At 40.3% G+C, this 17,995-nt stretch overlaps 1 protein-coding gene across 3 annotated transcripts in view; it reads left to right on the top strand.

The window, feature by feature from the left end:
- The window catches only part of asb7 (ankyrin repeat and SOCS box containing 7), a 46,360-nt gene that overhangs the window by 14,501 nt on the left and 13,864 nt on the right, over positions 1 to 17,995 (top strand). For all 3 annotated transcript variants that reach the window (XM_052040630.1, XM_052040628.1, XM_052040629.1), the window contains 2 exons: positions 921 to 1,191; positions 17,089 to 17,694. In XM_052040630.1, coding sequence (XP_051896590.1) covers positions 981 to 1,191; positions 17,089 to 17,694 — 817 coding nt within the window. In that variant the 5' untranslated portion in view covers positions 921 to 980. The remainder of the gene's footprint in view (positions 1 to 920; positions 1,192 to 17,088; positions 17,695 to 17,995) is intronic.

The following is a 17,995-nucleotide window of genomic DNA, read 5'->3' on the forward strand; positions in this document are numbered from 1 at the left end:
GAAACCAAACACTGTGTTGACACCTCTCTTCCTGGTCTTGTATTGAATGAATTTTAAGTACTCCTACTGTCCCAATGAATGCTGTGTTGTCAAAATCCCCTAATTTTACTGCCCTATTGTGTTGGGACTTCTCAAAAAATTTGCCTACACATTTGCTGTTTATCTCGCTTTGCTTGTGTGGTGCCCTGCAGTACAACCCAGCAGTGTAATTGCTCCATTTTATTTGTTTCTCAGTTTTTGCATTGACCTTTTTGGCTTTTTGCCTCTCCTCACCACGGTTAGCATTTTGTTTAATTGATATTGTAACTCTCTTAGATCCCCCATCACTGCTGGAAACCATGTAACCAGAAATATTTAGCCATCACTTCCTGCCTTTAAGCCATGTTTCAGTATAGCTGTGATATAATACTTGGTGCGATATTTGTTTGTTGTATCCTGAAATTATATTCTTCTGTTGGTGCTCCTCAGTTTCTATATTTTATCTTCATTCTGTTAAACTGATCTGGAGTTGTAAATGTGGTGGCTAGTCTTGAAATGAGGTTTTTGTTGGACTGCCTGCAATTAGTTTTCTTTTTGAGAAGGGTATATGGGCACTGACTATCTTATGAAGTTTAAAATCCTCACTGTTTACATTTGCAAAGATTGGGGATGTATTAATTTGGTATCATTTTTTTGGATGGAGAAATTTGGTTTCTCTTTGAAGATTTTTATAGCACTCCAGAAGGTCTTTTTCTCCCCACATCTTGAGAATACCTGATTTGAATAAAATCCATTGCCCTGAAGCTGATTATTTAGAGAATTCTGGCATTGTTCTCTTTGTTGATGTACTTATCACCATTTTAGTTCAGTTGTAAATTATAGAGGATTTAATATTTGAAGGTTGTCATTACAATGAACTAATTTGTAAATTCTTGTTGAAGCTTGATGAAGGTTTACAACATTGACCTCATGCATCTATTGTGACAACGTGACTCACTAGCATGTTCCATCATCACTGTAGAAGAAATCCAGAACTGCAGCAAGAACTGCAAATCCAAAATGCTGTTGCAGCTGGCGATGTTCATACTGTGCGCAAGATGTTGGAGCAAGGCTATTCTCCTAATGGTCGAGATGCTAATGGATGGACACTACTCCATTTCTCTGCAGCTAGAGGCAAGGAAAGATGTGTTCGAGTGTTTTTAGAGCACGGAGGTAAGTGAAAAGGCAGCACATTAAGTCAAATTATTAATTTATTTGGAATTATCTTTTGGCAAAAATTGTGATTTTTGTTCTGAGGCAGTCCAATCATTTACATTAGGGGAAGTGTTGTGGGTTATGGAAGTAAGAGGATTTGAATTCTCTAAATACAGGGATTCCTCATTTTATGGATGTTCTATCAATGAATTATTGTTGTACCACCACTGACTCTTTGCAGAATTTGGATTCAATTTGTCCATTTTTTTTATATAACAATAGTGCACCATCCTCCACTGTACCAAAATACTCAATGCATTTCACCCAGCCTTTCTGATTTTGCAATTTTTTTAACAAATAACTTTCCAAGAATGTAGCCCTTGTAAGTTGGGCAATAACTACAGGATTTAGTACTAAGCTACAATTGTATCATTAGCCCATCTGGTGTTCCGTACACACCTCAAGCAAACAATTTGTTTTGGTGCCAATGCAAACATCTCTAGTCATGTCCAATTTTTTCCAGCTCTCTACAGTCTGCAGTTGATATGGTAGCAGAATACCTGCTTTAGTATGACACTATTTGAATTATGCACCTACAAGGATTTAGGATGGGGTGGGATAGTATGGCTGTTGAATTGCTGAACTAGCAACCAGAGTTCTAGTCACATGTTCAAATTCCATCACTGCAGCTGTGGAATTTAAATTCAAGTAACTATAAAGATGCATTTAAAAATAAGCTAGTCTCAGTAATAGTAAACAAAAAAATTACCAGAGTATTGTAAAACTATATCTGGTTCACTCACAAGACAGAAATATGCTGTCCTTGTCCAATATGTCTGTGTGATTCCAGACCTGCTGTTCAGTTCAGGGGCATTTAGGGATCGACACGTTTTGGTTTTGCCAGTGACGCTCATATCCTATTGAATGAATAAAATGTTGAGATGCAGTTTACAAAATGAGTGGATGAGAAACCCTGAAGGCTTTTTCCTCCCAGTTAAACTTCTCTGTATTTGGAATGGGAAGTAAATTTACTTTATCCTTCAAACATGTTTAGAAGTTGGGTCTCATGGTTGGTTTTGAGAAGCCATATGCTTAGTGTGGAAAGTAGATTTGGTTGTTATACAGACAGGCATAATCCTGCAAAATTCCTGTTGACTTCCTCCACTAAAATGACAATTCTCTAATGCCATTGTGTATCAGATTAGAACAAGAATTTATTAGATGCTTAGTTTTAATCTGTTTGTTATCATTCTTTGGATGGAGAAATTGTCTTTTCAGTTTAAGATCTGCTAATCCATGTATTCCTTAGGTTATTATTTTGCAAAGTAAGATGTCTTGATTGTGGAGACACCAAGAGACTGCAGATGCTGGAATCTGCAGTAGCACACAAAGCACTGGAGGAACTCAGCAGGTCAGGCAGCATCTGTGGAGTGAAATGGACAGTCAACATTTCAGGTCAAGGCCCTTCATCTGGACTGAAAGAAGGGATATAGGCAGTATAAAAAGGAGGGAAGGGGTGGACCAAAAATGTCAGGTGATAAGTGGATCCAGGTGAAGGGGGTGATAGGCAGATGAGGGAGAGTGGGAATGATGTTAGAAGCTGGGAGGTGGTGGGTGGAAGTGACAATGGGCTGAAGACGATGGAATCTGATAGGAGGGGATGGTGGAGCATGGAATAAAAAGAGGGAGGTGGGGAGGGGAACCAGTGGGAGGAGTGTGTGGGTGATGGGCAAATGGGGAGGGAGAAGAAAGGGATGGGGTGATGGGGCCAGGTAGATCAGGATGAGAGAAGTGAAATGGGAAAAGTGACATGGGAAGTGGTTACCAGAAGTTTGAGAACTGGATATTCATGCTGCCAGGTTGGAGACTCCCCAGGTGGAATATAGGGTGCTGTTCCACTAATTTGCATTTAGATTTGACAGTGGAGGAGGCCGAGGACAGGATATCTCCCTCCCTCCCCAGGCCCTCTACCCCGTAACTGCAAAATATGTAACGCTTGCTCCTACACCACCACTTTCACCACCATCCAGAGCCCCAAACAGATCTTCCAGGTGAAGTAGTCATGCACATGCAAATCCCGCAGTGTTGTTTCATTGCATCTGGTGCTCCTGTTTCGGCCTCCTCTATATTGGTGAGAACGGATGCAGATTTGGTGACTGCATTGCCAAACACCTTCACTGTGTCTGCCATGACAGCCAAGATCTCCTGGTAGCCAGCCATTTTAATTCCACTTCCCATTCCCACACCAACATATGTCCTTGGCCTCTTCCACTGGCAAGTTGAGGCTAAATGCAAATTAGTGGAACGGTGCCTTGTATTCTGCTTGGGCAGTCTCCAACCTGATGGTACGAATGTCGAATTCTCAAACTTCTGGTAACCGCTCCCCTTCTGTCCCTTTTCCCTTTTTCTCTCATCCTGATCCACCCGGCCCCCATCACCCCTATCCCTTTCCCCCTCCCCCACCCTCTCCATCTGCCCATCACCCACACACTCCTCCCACCGGTTCCCCTCCCCACCTCCCTCCCTTTATTCCATGCCCCACCTTCCCTTCCATCAGATTCCATCATTTTCAGCCCTATGTCATTTCCACCCATCACCTCCCAGCTTCTGACATCATTCCCACTCTCCTCCCTCCCTCATCTGCCTATCACCCCCCCCTCACCTGGATCTCCCTATCACCTGCCAGCTCTTACTCCATCCCTTCTCTCCACCTTTTTATACTGGCTGTCTCCCCTCTTTCCGTCCAGATGAAGGGTCCTGACCTGAAATATCGACTGTCCATTCCCTCCATAGATGCTGCCTGACCTGCTGAGTTCCTCCAGTGCTTTGTGTGTTGGTCTTGATTGTGGGTTTGTTCAGAAATGGATTGGCAGCTAGTATGTTTACATGTTTTGGTTGCACTTGCTGCTCTTTCCAGGAGATGTGATTAAAAGCTCTTGCTGATACACTGTCATTAAATATGACAAGCAGGCAAAGAGATCAAAGGCAAATTTGATACTTAAACACTGAGGTGGCCCCTGCTTTCTCACCACAGGTAGGGCATGCTGGCACACAGCTCTTGTAACTCAGTCCTCACTAGAAACAGACCAACATTGCTGTGATGAGAAAACCACCACTTGTTTTCAAGTGTGCTGCTTGTTTTCATACCTTGGTAAAGTGTCCTTAACGTCTGTTAGCTAACCATCTGCATTGCTCATAAGTCATTCCCTTATATTGTGATTATACTTGTATCTTCCTGCGCATCCTGTGCATGTGGTTTTGAGTTCTGGTGAATCAAGTATTTCCAGCAATACTTAGACTATGGTGTTAGAATGGCTCAGCATTACATCTACAATCCCTCTGCTCAAACCAGTTACTTCAACCCTTTAACTGTTTGACCATATTTTGGCAATGAAATAGTAGGTTTAATAGCTCCTCTCAATCTCTTTTTTGTAGAAAGTCTCCCTTGAGCTAATTCTGCTTCCTTGATCCTTTTTCAGAGATTCTCACTTTTGCCCAATATGCATTTGTTAGTATTGCTTCTAATTGTCATTTTGCTGCCTTGCCACCACTTGCAATTGAACTTTTGCAACGCAATCAATGCTCCATTCCAACACTTTCTTTCTTAGTGTCATCTGTGATTATTAACCTTGGTGGATGCTGGACTCCATTTTGCAGGAAATTTATTTAAGCACTGGATAAGTTGGAGGAGATCTACAGCGATATCATAATTCAGAGGTTGTGTTTATTGAGAAAGATTAAATAGGAGGGGAACTGTCTCAAAATGAGAGGACTGAGTCCAAAGCTGATGGAGGTCTCAATTTATCACTGGGGTTCCAAAGGGTGGTTGTGGAAACACCATTATCACTTGTAACCAACTTCATCTGCTGTTTGCCAAAATGTTCCAAATTTTTAATTTAAGGGGGTTGAATGTGGAGCATGAATAGACAATAGCAATCAACACTTCCAGGAATTGGGCAATAGATATTGCCCTGCCAGTAGTGCCAAAATTATGTAAATTAATTTTTAAAAAAATTTAAAAAAGAATTATGCAGAGTTGAGAAGGTGGGACTGCCACAATTCAGTGGTTAAAGCACATAGCATTGATATACTTGGGACCAATGAAATGTACGATGGAGAAAAGAGTTAAGGATTTATTGGGATGGGTAGGAATCAACGTACTAGAATGGCAATTGTACACTGCCATTGTACCTTGTACAATGTACTAGAATTTGTCATCTGCAAACTTGGAATTGTGTCCTGATTTTTTTTCATTGTACATTTCTACCCAATCTGAAAAACAACTTCTCAGTACTGTTCTGTTACTTTGCAATTTTCTATCCATGCTGCAATAGCCTTCAATCTTGAGGGCAAGGCTATTATGGAGCACATCATCAAATGCCTTTTTATAAGTCTATAAATACTATATTGACAGCACTTCCCTCATTGCGCATCCCCATTATTAATTAAAAAAAACTGACAAGATTTGCCTTTGGAGACAGTCATGATGGATTTGTTTTATCAATCCACACTTGTCTAAGTGATTGCTAATTTCTGCCTATTTATTACTATGATTTCATTCACACTGAAGTTAAGCTTACCAATCTTCCAGTCCTCTGGCACCATACCTGTTTTATGTTTAGGTTATGTCTATGCCCACTACAATTTCCTCCATTACTTTCCTCAGCAACCTAGGATGCATTTCTTTTGATTCTGGTGACTTATCTACTTTAAATGCAGCTGGCCTTTCAAGTACCTTTTCAGCCATGCCCTGTACCTGCATGAATAGATTTCCATTTTGTGCGGCTGGTCAATCCTATCTCTCATATTACAAACTTTTTTTATATTTGTATGCTCACAAAATATTTTTGGATTCCTTTTTTATATTATTGTAGAGGTACTTCAAGAAGTTTCATCATACTCTTCAGTGCTTGAAGAATTTTCCTAAATACACATACATTGTGTATATCCGAGCCTTATTAGACCTTGAGTATTGTCAGCTTGCACTAGTCAGTATTAAATTCCATCTGCCATTGCTCCACCCACCTTGCCAACTTGTATTTCGTACTGTAGCCCAAGACTATCCTCACTATCAACACCACTGCCAATTTTCTGCAAGCTTACTAATACCTCCTGCATTCACATCCAGATCATTGTGCATAACGAGCAGTAGGTGTCAGAGTGGTACACCACTGGTCAGACTTCCAGTCACAAAAGCAACACTCCATTACCCTCTGCCTCTAGTTACCAAGCCAATTTTTGATCCAATTTGCCAACTTGACATGGATCCATTAGCCTCTAACCCTTCTGAGTTGCTGTCCTTGACAAAGCCCTTACGGAAGTCTACATAGAAACATCAACCACACTGCCGTTGTCAAAACTTTGTCTCTTCAAAAAAAATTCAAATTGGTCAGACAGGATATTTCCCCCAACAACCTATGCTGATTATCTTTGATTAATCCCCACATTTCCAAGTATAGGTTAATCTTGCTCCTTTGAATTTATTTTCAATAACTTCTCTACCACTGAAGTTAGACTCCAGACCTGGCTTATCCCTGCTGCCTTTTTTTTTTGAATAAATATTTGTTCTCGTTGCTGGTAAAGATTTATAATTCTCTGTCAGAGCTCCAGTAATCTCTTCCTTTGTCTCTAGAGCAGGCTGGGATACATCTCATCAGGAAGACCACCATGAAATAGGAGCAGGAGTAAATCACTTGACCCCTCAAACCCACTCTACCATTCAATAAGATCATGACGCATCTGATGGCTAACAAAACTTCATTCCTCTCTAGTTGTAGTATCCCTTAACACCCTTGCTTATCAATAGTATGCAGCCCTTTGAAGATGAGTGTTCAGAAGACTTGTGACCCTCTGAGGGAGGAAAGCTTAGCTCATCTGACTTAAATGGGCAAGTCTTTGTCTTAGTTCAGTGGCACCTAGTTCTAGGTTGCCCCAGAAGAGGATGTGTGCACCTGTCAAGAGCCCTCAAGATTGTGTATGATTCACTAAGTATGTACCCTGGAAAGGTCCACTATGTATGCTTTTATCTTAATAAATTATATTAACAAATTAAATCTTAAATTATTTCAGAAACTTGTGATGTATTTTTAAGTGTTTACCTTTTCCTGACAAACATTTGAACTCTGGGATGTGGAGTATTTGTATTAAAACTGTTGGGAAACATTTTTTTGATTCATAAATTTTCATTAAACTGAACTTTTTCCTGGAATGTAATCCCTTCCTAAATTTAGGAATTTTTGTATGTTTTTTAACCCAATTGTGCATTGACTACACAATTTTTTAAAATGTCCTGTTTTCTGTAGCATATTAATGGGCTATCAAAATTTTTATTCCTTAAATTATGAAAAATAATTTAGAAAAATGTTGGTAGTGACAGCATGGTCTCCTTTTGTGATGTAACAACTGATTCTATAGAATTCAGAACACTTCAGCTTTAAAAGATCAGTTTTGTGCCTCACTGTGTTACATTTTCATTCCAGCCTTGCCTCAACCCAAATGTTCCAGAATCGGATGCATTTATGTATGTTAGAATAAATGATATGCCATTTATAGTATGGCTTCTAGGGCTCTTGCCTTTTGGGGAAATGAAGGTACCCAATTTGGTGTTGGGGCAGGGGTGAATATTTCATATGGTGCAAACTTGATGGACTGAATGTTGACTGCATGTGCAAACATGTTATGATTCTAGATCTAAAAGTTCTTTTTGTAAGATGTTCCTTTTTAAATTTTAAATCTATTTGACAATGTAGGCAACAATTGAGGGAAATGTGATCATGTTCTATTAGAACACTTATTTTTCTAGATAAGATATCTTTATTAGTCACGTACGTTGAAACACACAGTGAAATGCATATTTTTGTATAGTGTTCTGGGGGTAGCCTGCAAGTGTCACCATATTTCCAGTGCCAACGTAGCATGCCCACAACTTCCTAACCCATATGTCTTTTGGAATGTGGGAGGAAACCAGAGCACCTGGAGGAAACCCACACAGACACGGGGAGAACATACAGACTCCTTACAGTGGCCGGATTTGAACCCGGGTCGCTGGCGCTGTAAAGTGTTATGCTAACCGCTACACTACTGTGCCTGCCCTATGTATGTAGAGTATGTATTTGCATATTAATTTTCTATCATCCCATCAAAATTTGTTTTTCTGAAACCCTTTGTTGCTTAAACTGGTTGATTGCCATATCATCTCGAATCTAGGCTTTTCACTTCTTTGAAATTGTCAATGCCACTCCTGCTGAAAAGAACCATCTTTTGATACATTTCTCTTGCAAGGTTACGTGATGTATGGTTTCCGGACTCGTGCAGCAGATACCAGTTTGCATTCTATTGCTATGATTTTATTTCACCTATTACTTTATTGCAACAATAATTTAAATCCTAACATTATCTGTCATCTGACTAGCACAGACTTCAGTTGTCAAGTCTTGTTTTTGCAACCTCCAACCAAGCCAGTTGAATATTTTTTTCCATGTTAATCATGCACACGGTCATGTATATTATACCTGAACTTTTATATTATTGCTTATTACCAGTATGCAATCTGGAGCACAGTTGTGATCTTTAGCAGGTGTCCTTATGAACCCAGGGAACAAGTTGGGGGAAGGTATTGGGTGCAGGTAGCTGTTTCGTTTGCATTAGAAGTGATTGGATGCACCATGAATATTTTGTTGAAGAATGGAACTCTGTCCCCTCTGCACATTCTCCCATTTCCTATCACCATCTCCTCCACTAGTGGCAGCCATCAGCTTTTTATACCTACAACAACTGACAAATTGTTCCTGAGGATCCTTGACTATTGGTATTGGTTTATTATTGTCACTTGTACGGAGGTACAGTGAAAAGCTTGCCTTACAAACCGATCATACAGGTCAATTCATTACACAGTGCAGTTACATTGAGTTAGTATAAAGTGCATTGATGTAGTACAGGTAAAAACAGTAACAGTACAGAGTAAAGTGTCACAGCTACAGAGAGAGTGCAGTGCAACAAGGTGCAAGATCACAACAAGGTAGATCGTGAGGTCGTAGTCCATCTCATTGTATAAGGAAACAGTTCAATAGTCTTATCACAGTGGGGTAGAAGCTGTCCTTAAGCCTGGTGGTACGTGCCTTCAGGCTCCTGTATCTTCTACCCGATGGAAGAGGAGAGAAGAGAGAATGTCCGGGGTGGGTGGGGTCTTTGATTATGCTGGCTGCTACACCAAGACAACGAGAGGCAAAGACAGTCCAAGGAGGGGAGGCTGGTGTCCGTGATGCACTGGGCTGTGTCCACAACACTCTGCAGCTTCTTGCGGTCCTGGGCAGAACAGTTGCCATACCAAGCCATGATACATCCAAATAGGATGCTTTCTATGGTGCATCAGTAAAAGTTGGTGAGAGTCAAAGGGGACAAACCAAATTTCTTTAGCCTCCTGAGGAAGTAGAGGCGCTGGTGAGCTTTCTTGGCCGTGGCATCTACGTGATTTGACCAGGACAGGCTGTTGGTGATGTTCACTCCCAGGAGCTTGAAGCTCTCAACCCTCTCGACCTCAGCACCATTGATGTAGACAGGTGCATGTACACCGCCCCTTTCCTGAAGTCAATGACCAGCTCTTTTGTTGACATTGAGGGAAAGGTTGTTGTCATGACCTTCTACTAGAATTCCATCCCTGTTCTACAGTGTATTTGTATTTGTTTGTGTTTGATGACTTAAAGTAATCTTCTGACGGTTATCCATTCCTGAATTGCAGATTGTGTTGGGTGGGAGTTGTCCTTTGGGCTCTCACAACTTTCATTTTCTACACTTTGTCTCGGACCTACCAGGCCATTGTGAGCTTAACTTTTGTGGCTTTTATGAAGTTATTTATTGTTTATCTGTTTTGATTCTAATTGGGTATTACTAATTAATAATTTTGTCTTCCCTTAAAAAGAATTTCAATTTCTGCCCCAAAGAAAACAAGGAACCTAGCTTAATATTTTAAAAAATCTCAATAGAACTTAAAGCAGGCACATAAACTACTATTTGCCTGTTAAGATGCTAACAATTGTTTCAAAGCAATGATCAGTATTAAATGGTGATGTACAGTTCAAACAGTTATGTTCAAGATTTCTATGAATTACAACTAAGAAATTGCATATTGGCATAAACATTAACAAAATGTCTTTAACGAGAAACCAACTAAGAACAAAAAGGAGAGTGGAGTAGAAGAATGTTAGGTGTAGGGGGAGAAGATGCTCATGTGGAGCATAAATCCTAACAAGGGCTAGTTGTGTCCAGTGCCTTCTGTACTGTATATTTGTGATTCTCTGTAATATTTTTAACTGGAACCCTAGTATTTCTTGGGCAGCTTATTGAGGGCACCCTGATGGATTTGTAAGGAACGTTGTCCATGATAAACACCTACCTCTTGTACTGCTAGGTAAGTTTCTAGTTAGTGTGGCTGTCTGAACAAAAGGATAGTTGCCTACCTTGCAAGGTTTTTTAAATCTACTGCATAGCAATCTTGCATAAACATCTCTTTGGGGCTTGATGTACAGATCATGTGTCTTGAAACTAAATTGAGCAGCAGCTTTAATTTTGGGGGCAACTGCAAAGTTCTATTTTTACCCAGATATATCACGTTTGCTGACACTTCCAGATGAAATGTCACTGGTCGCAAAGTTGGACTGGGAACTTGATCTTTTTCCTTGCGTCAAGTGTACACCAGTCATGCATTGCATCTTTCTGTTGCCAATATAAATTGGGGCTCAAAAAACAGCATTGTGCAACAGTGTCAGTAGAACTAAGAGCATATTCACATACATTTATTGCTTTCCTTGCTACTTAAAGGGGCATTGCTGACTTCTGAAGACTTGACTGGGCAACTTCAGAACTTATTGCAGGCTGCTTGGAAGCTTTAAAGGCAGTAGTTAGTTGCTGAGATACTCATTTCAAAGGTTTCACTTGTGTCCCTGCTGGGAGCACTCAATTTCAGAGACATCAATTTGTCCATGTTTGGGCAGGAGGCAAAAGCATGCCCATCTACAAAGTTGTCCCAAAGAGTGTTCAGAGGAGCACTCTCCAATCAGTACATTAATGAACTCATTTTCCAAGCTGTCATGTGAGATGTGTGGCGTCTGTAAGGGTGAATGAAAATCAGTGTGACAGGAAGGGGCAGAAAATCATAAGCAGAAGTGTGCAGCAGAAATTAGAACTGGAATAAGTAACAAGTGTAAAAAGTCAAAGCTTTTAGGTTCCTTATCTGATTGCATGCAGTATTTGTTACAAAAACTAATTGCAGCAAAGGCAGAGAAGTTGCTTGGACTGATGGCCTGCATCCAAGAGTTTTAAAGGAAGTGGTTGCAGAGATAGTGGAGCCATTGAAGTTTTTTCAAAACTTCGCTGTATTCCAGGAGGATGCTGACAGATTGGAAAACAGTGAATGTGATTTTGCTCAAGAAGGAAGGAACAAAAAAATCAGGAAGCTATGGGCATCTGTTAAGAAGATCCAGGAGTCTGTAATGAAGAAAAGCTTAATCCAGTCAAACAAAGGAAGGAGAACCTGTAGATAGTGTATTTGGAATTCCAGATGAAGGCCACACAAAAGGATAGTGCACTGGAGAAGACATCGTGGTATTGGGGGAAGTGTGCTAATGTGAATGTAGTAAATAGAGGGGTTCCCCAAAGTTTAATCCTTGGCCCTCAATCATTTACAGTTGTTTGTGGAAGTGGGGGTGTGCGGAGTGATGTTTGCTGATGACACAGAAGCATGCTTGATGAGGATATTTGAATTCTGCAGCAGGATGTAGATGGGTTGAGTGAGTGGGCACATGGAGTTTACTGTGGGGAAAGTGTCAGGTCATGCAGTTCAGAAGGAGGAAAGCTAAAAGACAAACATTTATCTAAATGTGTGACATTGAATGATTGGGCAGACTTGATGGGCCAAGTGGCCTGCTCCTCTTTCCTTGTGTACTTTCATGTATCACTTTCTGCAGAAAGACCTAAAGTCATGTTCTTCTTGCTGGACTGTTGATATCAAGAACAGATTAACTTCCTCATGTTGGGTCTTGCTATTCATTGAGGTCATACAGATACTATTTACAAATCATTTAATTTATCTTGATTATAGCTGGCAGCTTTGCTAGAAATACTGCCTTCCAGTGAGTGTAGGCTGCTGTTCAAAAAAAACCTGCATCTTTTAAGCAGCAGGGAAGATTTCTACTCCCTGGAGTTCATAGAGTAACACAGCACAGAAATGTGCCTCTTAGCCCACTGTGGGTTTGCCCACCAAGTACCCATTTTGTTTCTGCATTCCTCTCAAACCACCTAACCCACCCCCATGGTGGTTCCACTTATTTACATAGTAGGGGCCATGGCCAATTGATTACCAGCTCCCATGTTTTTGGAATGTGAGTGGAAACTGGAGTGCCTGGGGGAAATAGGGAGCAGATTCAAATTCCACACAAGGCCCTGTAGATATGGAGAGCATGATTGGTTTACTCAGTGAGATTGTCTTTATCACACTGGGGCACCCTGCAATGCACGTTAAGTAGCTATGGCGACCTTATTGTGATAATTGTGTTCTGCACAATCTAAGTCAAAGTCTGCAGCTGGTGTCAGAGGAAGAGCAGCAAAGAGTTGCAAAGCCTGAAGGGTACCAGGTGCATGAGAGTTGGAAGGAAGGTTGGCAGGGTAATGCTCCTTGACATCCACAGCCTCATCTCTTAGTTGTATGGATGAGAGGAGCATTGTTAGTATTTAGGTGGTGTCAATTGCAATGCAAGCTACTCTGTGACAGAAAGATGCTTCTCTTCAGGAGTTGTGAAATCATAGCCTCCATACTCCAATCATTAACATCAACAGAATACACCAATAGTGAGATGGGAAGTTCTGCTGATACATTAAAAATCCCTTTCACCCGGTTTTGCAGATCCAAGAATGACGCATGATTGAAACCCTACTCCAATTACTGAAACTCGCTTCAAACAATCCTACAGCAACAATCAATCTGCTGGAGGAAACCAAAGGTCGAGCAGCATCTGTGGGTATGGGGGGGAATTGTCAACATTTTGGATTGAAACCCTGCATCAGGACATCAAGAATTCCTTTTGCTACCACAAGTGCTAGGTTGGACAAACTTGTATTGTTTTCTCTAGAGCAGTGGAGGCTGAGGGGAGATGTGATAGAGGTTTATAAGATTGAGAGACATAGAGTAGACAGCCAGTATCTTTGTCCCAGGGTTGAAGTGTAATACAAGGGGGCATGCATTTAAGGTGAAAGGGGGTAAGTTCAAAGGAAATGTGCGGGGCAGGTTTTTTGTAAACAGAGTGGTGGGTGCCTGGAATGTGCTGCCTGGGGTGGTGGTGGAGCCAAATACGATAGGGCCGTTCAAGAGGCTCTTAAATATGAGTATGGGGGAAATGGAAGGATATGGACATTGTAGGGAAAAGGGATTAGTTTAGTAGAGCATTTGATTACTGATTTAATTAGTTTGGCACAACATTGTGGGCTGGAGGGCCTGTTCCTGTGCTGTACTGTTCTATGCTGCTCAACCTGCTGAGTTTCTCTAGTAGATCATTTCTTGCTCCAGATTCCAGCAGATGCAGTCTCTTGTGACTCCCTCTATTTCCTAATTGTAGCACCCACTTTAAAGAATTTAAACTTCCACATAAGATGCACCTACTTGTCTAGACAGTGGTGTGCAGATTACTCTCGGTTAACTTTTGTGAATATGAACCCATTTGACCCAAGTGTGGACTCTACGAACTAAACTGAATGTTGCTACTGAATTTCAGTGAGTGTTGAATCTTACAGTAGAAAATAACACCTTGTTGCTCTTAACCATGTATTAAATGGCTATGTCCCTTCACATCCTTTGGCTCCTGATTAATGCTGCATAACTTTTGTGACATTTTTACTACGATTTGTTTCTACTTGTTAGCCTCTCACATGATCTAAAACTGTTGCATAGTATTTCTGACTGAATTTTTAGTTGTTATTTTGATGGTTTTATAACTCAACAGGTGGCAGTGTTAGCCAATGGAGAGGAGAATTGCTTTGAGATTCCTTTCTTTGGAAATTGAATAATTCTCAAATGGTGCTATTCTTGATATTTTTAATAATGTTTTTCATGGTCTGAAATGAATTGTCTATTTAAAACTGATCTGTATTTTGCATTGATAACTGCAACATCTGTGGTGTATTTGTAAACTTGAATTTCAAGTAATTTGGAGCATAATAAAGAATTTGCTTTTATCTCAGCTTTCTGATGTAGCAACTAGAGCTTCTACCTAAACCAACATTCTTTCAGGACAGCATTTTAAAAAAAAATTGTTTTAACTTACGTACTATGTCTGTCTAGACAGTAAACTAGTTTCACTTAATTGTAAGTTTCCAAGTCAGAAACTTGTGGACTGGAGTCTCGCTTAACAAATTGAATTTCTGCTGTAGGCTCATGCCTCGCTGTGTTACTGGAGAAATTTTGCACTTTCCGAAGAGACATAAAGACCATGTCCCATCTTTGCACTCAGAAGAGCACTAAATAAATTGACTGTACTTAAAGATTTTTAAGTCATGCCAATAATCTTCCCTATGCCAACACAAACAATTCATGGGATCTTGCTGTATGCAAAAATGGTTGTTGCATTATAGATCATTTGTTCTATGAGAAACATTTTGTGACATTTGACCAGTAAAGCATCTTGCAACTATGTGCCTTCATGAAGGAATTAAAAATTGTAAAAGTTCTCCTATTAAAACCTGTTTGCTAGTGTTGTCCTTGTCCATGTTCATCGATTATGGTCCCCTTCTTGTTGCCCTGAAAGCAATATGTAGAGTGGGAGGCAAATTATTGCACTCACCATCACAGGCAGCAGACACATTCTTCTGGAGGTAGTTGGTGAACTGTTGTTGGTACTTGGGATTTTGACCAAAAATCAACAAATTACCATTTTGAAATTGCAGCTTCTTAAATTTTCAGTCTCTAGGTTGAGCATCAATTTCATTAATACTAGGTTCCTGTATCTTTTTGTTCATGCATCAATGAAAATTTATAGACAAAGCACTTTTAAAAACTAGCATGATGAGTTCAGTTTATTACTGGTGTTGTTCCTTTATCAGTTAATCACATTAAAGAATGCTTTTGAAAAACACGATGAGGGAACTCAGCAGGCCAGGCAGCATCTGTGGTGAAAAGTAGGCGGTCAATGTTTCGGGTCAGGATTCTTCTTCAGGACTGAAGATAGGAAAAAGGGGAAGCCCAATATATAGGAGGGAAAAGCAGAGCAGTGATAGGTGGACAAAAAAGAGCAGGTGGGATGGGCACAGGGAGGTAATAGGTAGATGCAGGTAAGAGTGATAGGCAGGTGTGGGGGAGAGTAGATCCACTGGAGGATGGGTCAAAGGTAAGGAGAGAAAGAAAAAAGGCTAGGAAAGGGAAGAAGAGAGAAAGCATGGTGGGGGGCGGGGGGGGGGGATTTTTCCTTTCTCTCCTTACCTTTGACACATCATCCAGATATTCCAGTATACCACATCAAAATGATAACACTCTAAATTTAGTCACTGTTGCTAAGAAAGCAAACTTGTCAGCTGATTTGCACATCACAGGATTCCCCAGGCAGAATAAGATGAAAGTTAATTGAACTGTTTTAGTGTTATTGTTTATGAAGTAAGTATTGTAGCTAGGGCTGCACAGGGAACACTTCTGTACAATGCCTTAGGACTTCTTGCATCCCTTAATAGTCAGATTTAAATTTAACAAGATTATCTAGGATCTACACAAACAATTTTCAGCTTCACCAGTCTGTGCTGGTCTTTGTGCACCACTGAAATCTTTAATTATCCTTTCCTATCAGCAAAACTGCTGATTCCATCACATGACTAAATAACAATTGCACATATCTTATGGAAAAGCTATAAGTAATGTAGTGCTGCCTTGGTACTGTGGTGAATACTGCAAGTCTGAATTATAAACCTAGTTGCTGACGTGTAGCTTTGCTTTTGGAGTTCTATTAACCAAGAATGAAAGACTTGCATATATAGTGCCTTTCATGACCTCTCAATGCCCTACGGTACTTTGCATCTAATAAACTATTTCTCTAGCTGCTAATTTGTACACAATGAAATAATTAGCTAGGTCATTAAGAAGTAGGCTATTTCAGACCAAGATGAAAAGAAATTTCTTCATACAGGTGTTGAATCATTCAAAACAGAAATTGATAGAGTTTGGGATATGAAACAAATCAGGGGATATAGAGATTGTGCCATTTTCGTGCACTGCTGCTGGCGATGTTAATGAAGACTCAGAGGTAGCTGGCTCACTCCTGCTTTTCCTTCTGTCATCTGTTTTGGATTTTGGTTGAGAGATTTTCTCCAAGAAAAATCCCCATGTTCCTCTTCAACTGGAATCATGGATAATGGAGAGGCTGGACAGGTCTAAGTTCAACACCTCCAGCAGGGCTGCTCTGTCCCAGTATTACACAGAGATGTTAGTCTAGAGATTGAGCTTGAAACTGCTGTGGTAATTGAACTTGCATTGTTCTGGTTCAGGGACAGGAGTGTTACCACTGTTCAAAATATAAATCAATCCTGCCACCACATTTGTGTTTCAGTATCCCATGAAGTTGTTACAGTATTAGGTTAACTTGACCCTTCCAGATTAAAAAAAAAGGACTCATGCATTTGTCAAAGGCTGTGAAGTATGTTTCAAACTATTCCCCTGGATAAGTAAAACTCAGCTAAAGATTGATCAGCTGTCTGTCAAGGTGGCTGCAGAGGACAAAGAGACCACTATATTTCAATATATTCAGGGAAAATATCATTCATCTGGAATCATCTAAAACATCTGTTAACATTTTGGATGTTATACTTTTACAATACAATTAATTAAGATGTTATATATTAACATTGATTTAGTACTGCCTCTTTTAAATTGTTTTTAATCTTTTTCAGCTGATCCCACTGTTAAAGATTTAATTGGAGGCTTCACTGCTTTGCATTATGCAGCCATGCATGGCCGAGCACGGATTGCACGGTTGATGTTGGAATCCGAACACAGACCTGATATTATTAATGCTAAAAGCAATGACGGATGGACTCCTCTCCATGTGGCTGCCCATTATGGCAGGGACTCGTTTGTCAAACTTTTGCTGGAATTTAAAGCTGAAGTTGACCCACTCAGCGACAAAGGCACGACACCACTTCAGTTGGCCATTATCAGAGAACGTTCGAGCTGCGTGAAAATCCTTTTGGACCACAATGCCAACATTGATATTCAGAATGGTTTCCTGTTGCGATATGCAGTGATCAAAAGCAATCACTCGTACTGTCGAATGTTCCTTCAAAGAGGGGCAGACACAAATCTTGGGCGGTTGGAGGATGGACAAACCCCATTACATTTATCTGCGCTGAAAGATGATGTGCTTTGTGCAAGGATGTTACATAACTATGGTGCAGATTGTAATACGAGGAACTATGAGGGACAGACGCCACTGGCTGTCTCTGTTAGTCTATCTGGAACTAGCAGACCCTGCCTGGATTTCTTGCAGGAAGTTACAAGTAAGTCATTCTTATTTAAAATGATTTTGGTTTGAAAGAAAAATCAAAGGAAGCAGGCCTCCAGAAATTGCCGTGTGTACTTTTCTGTATGAAATTCAAACTCAATTGTATGACTAAATCAGAAAGAAAAGCAATTTGTTTTTTTTAATGCTGATTAGAAGTTAATTAGAAAAGCCTAAACAAGTTCTCAAATAATGGTGCAAACTATGACGAAGAAGAAAGATCTGCAAATGTAAAATGCTGTGCATCAGCTGATCAGTTAAACCTGCTATAAAGCGTATTATTAACCACCTGGAGGATA

Source organism: Pristis pectinata, chromosome 28 (genome assembly GCF_009764475.1).
Source record: "Pristis pectinata isolate sPriPec2 chromosome 28, sPriPec2.1.pri, whole genome shotgun sequence".
Classification (NCBI taxonomy): Eukaryota; Metazoa; Chordata; class Chondrichthyes; order Rhinopristiformes; family Pristidae; genus Pristis; species Pristis pectinata.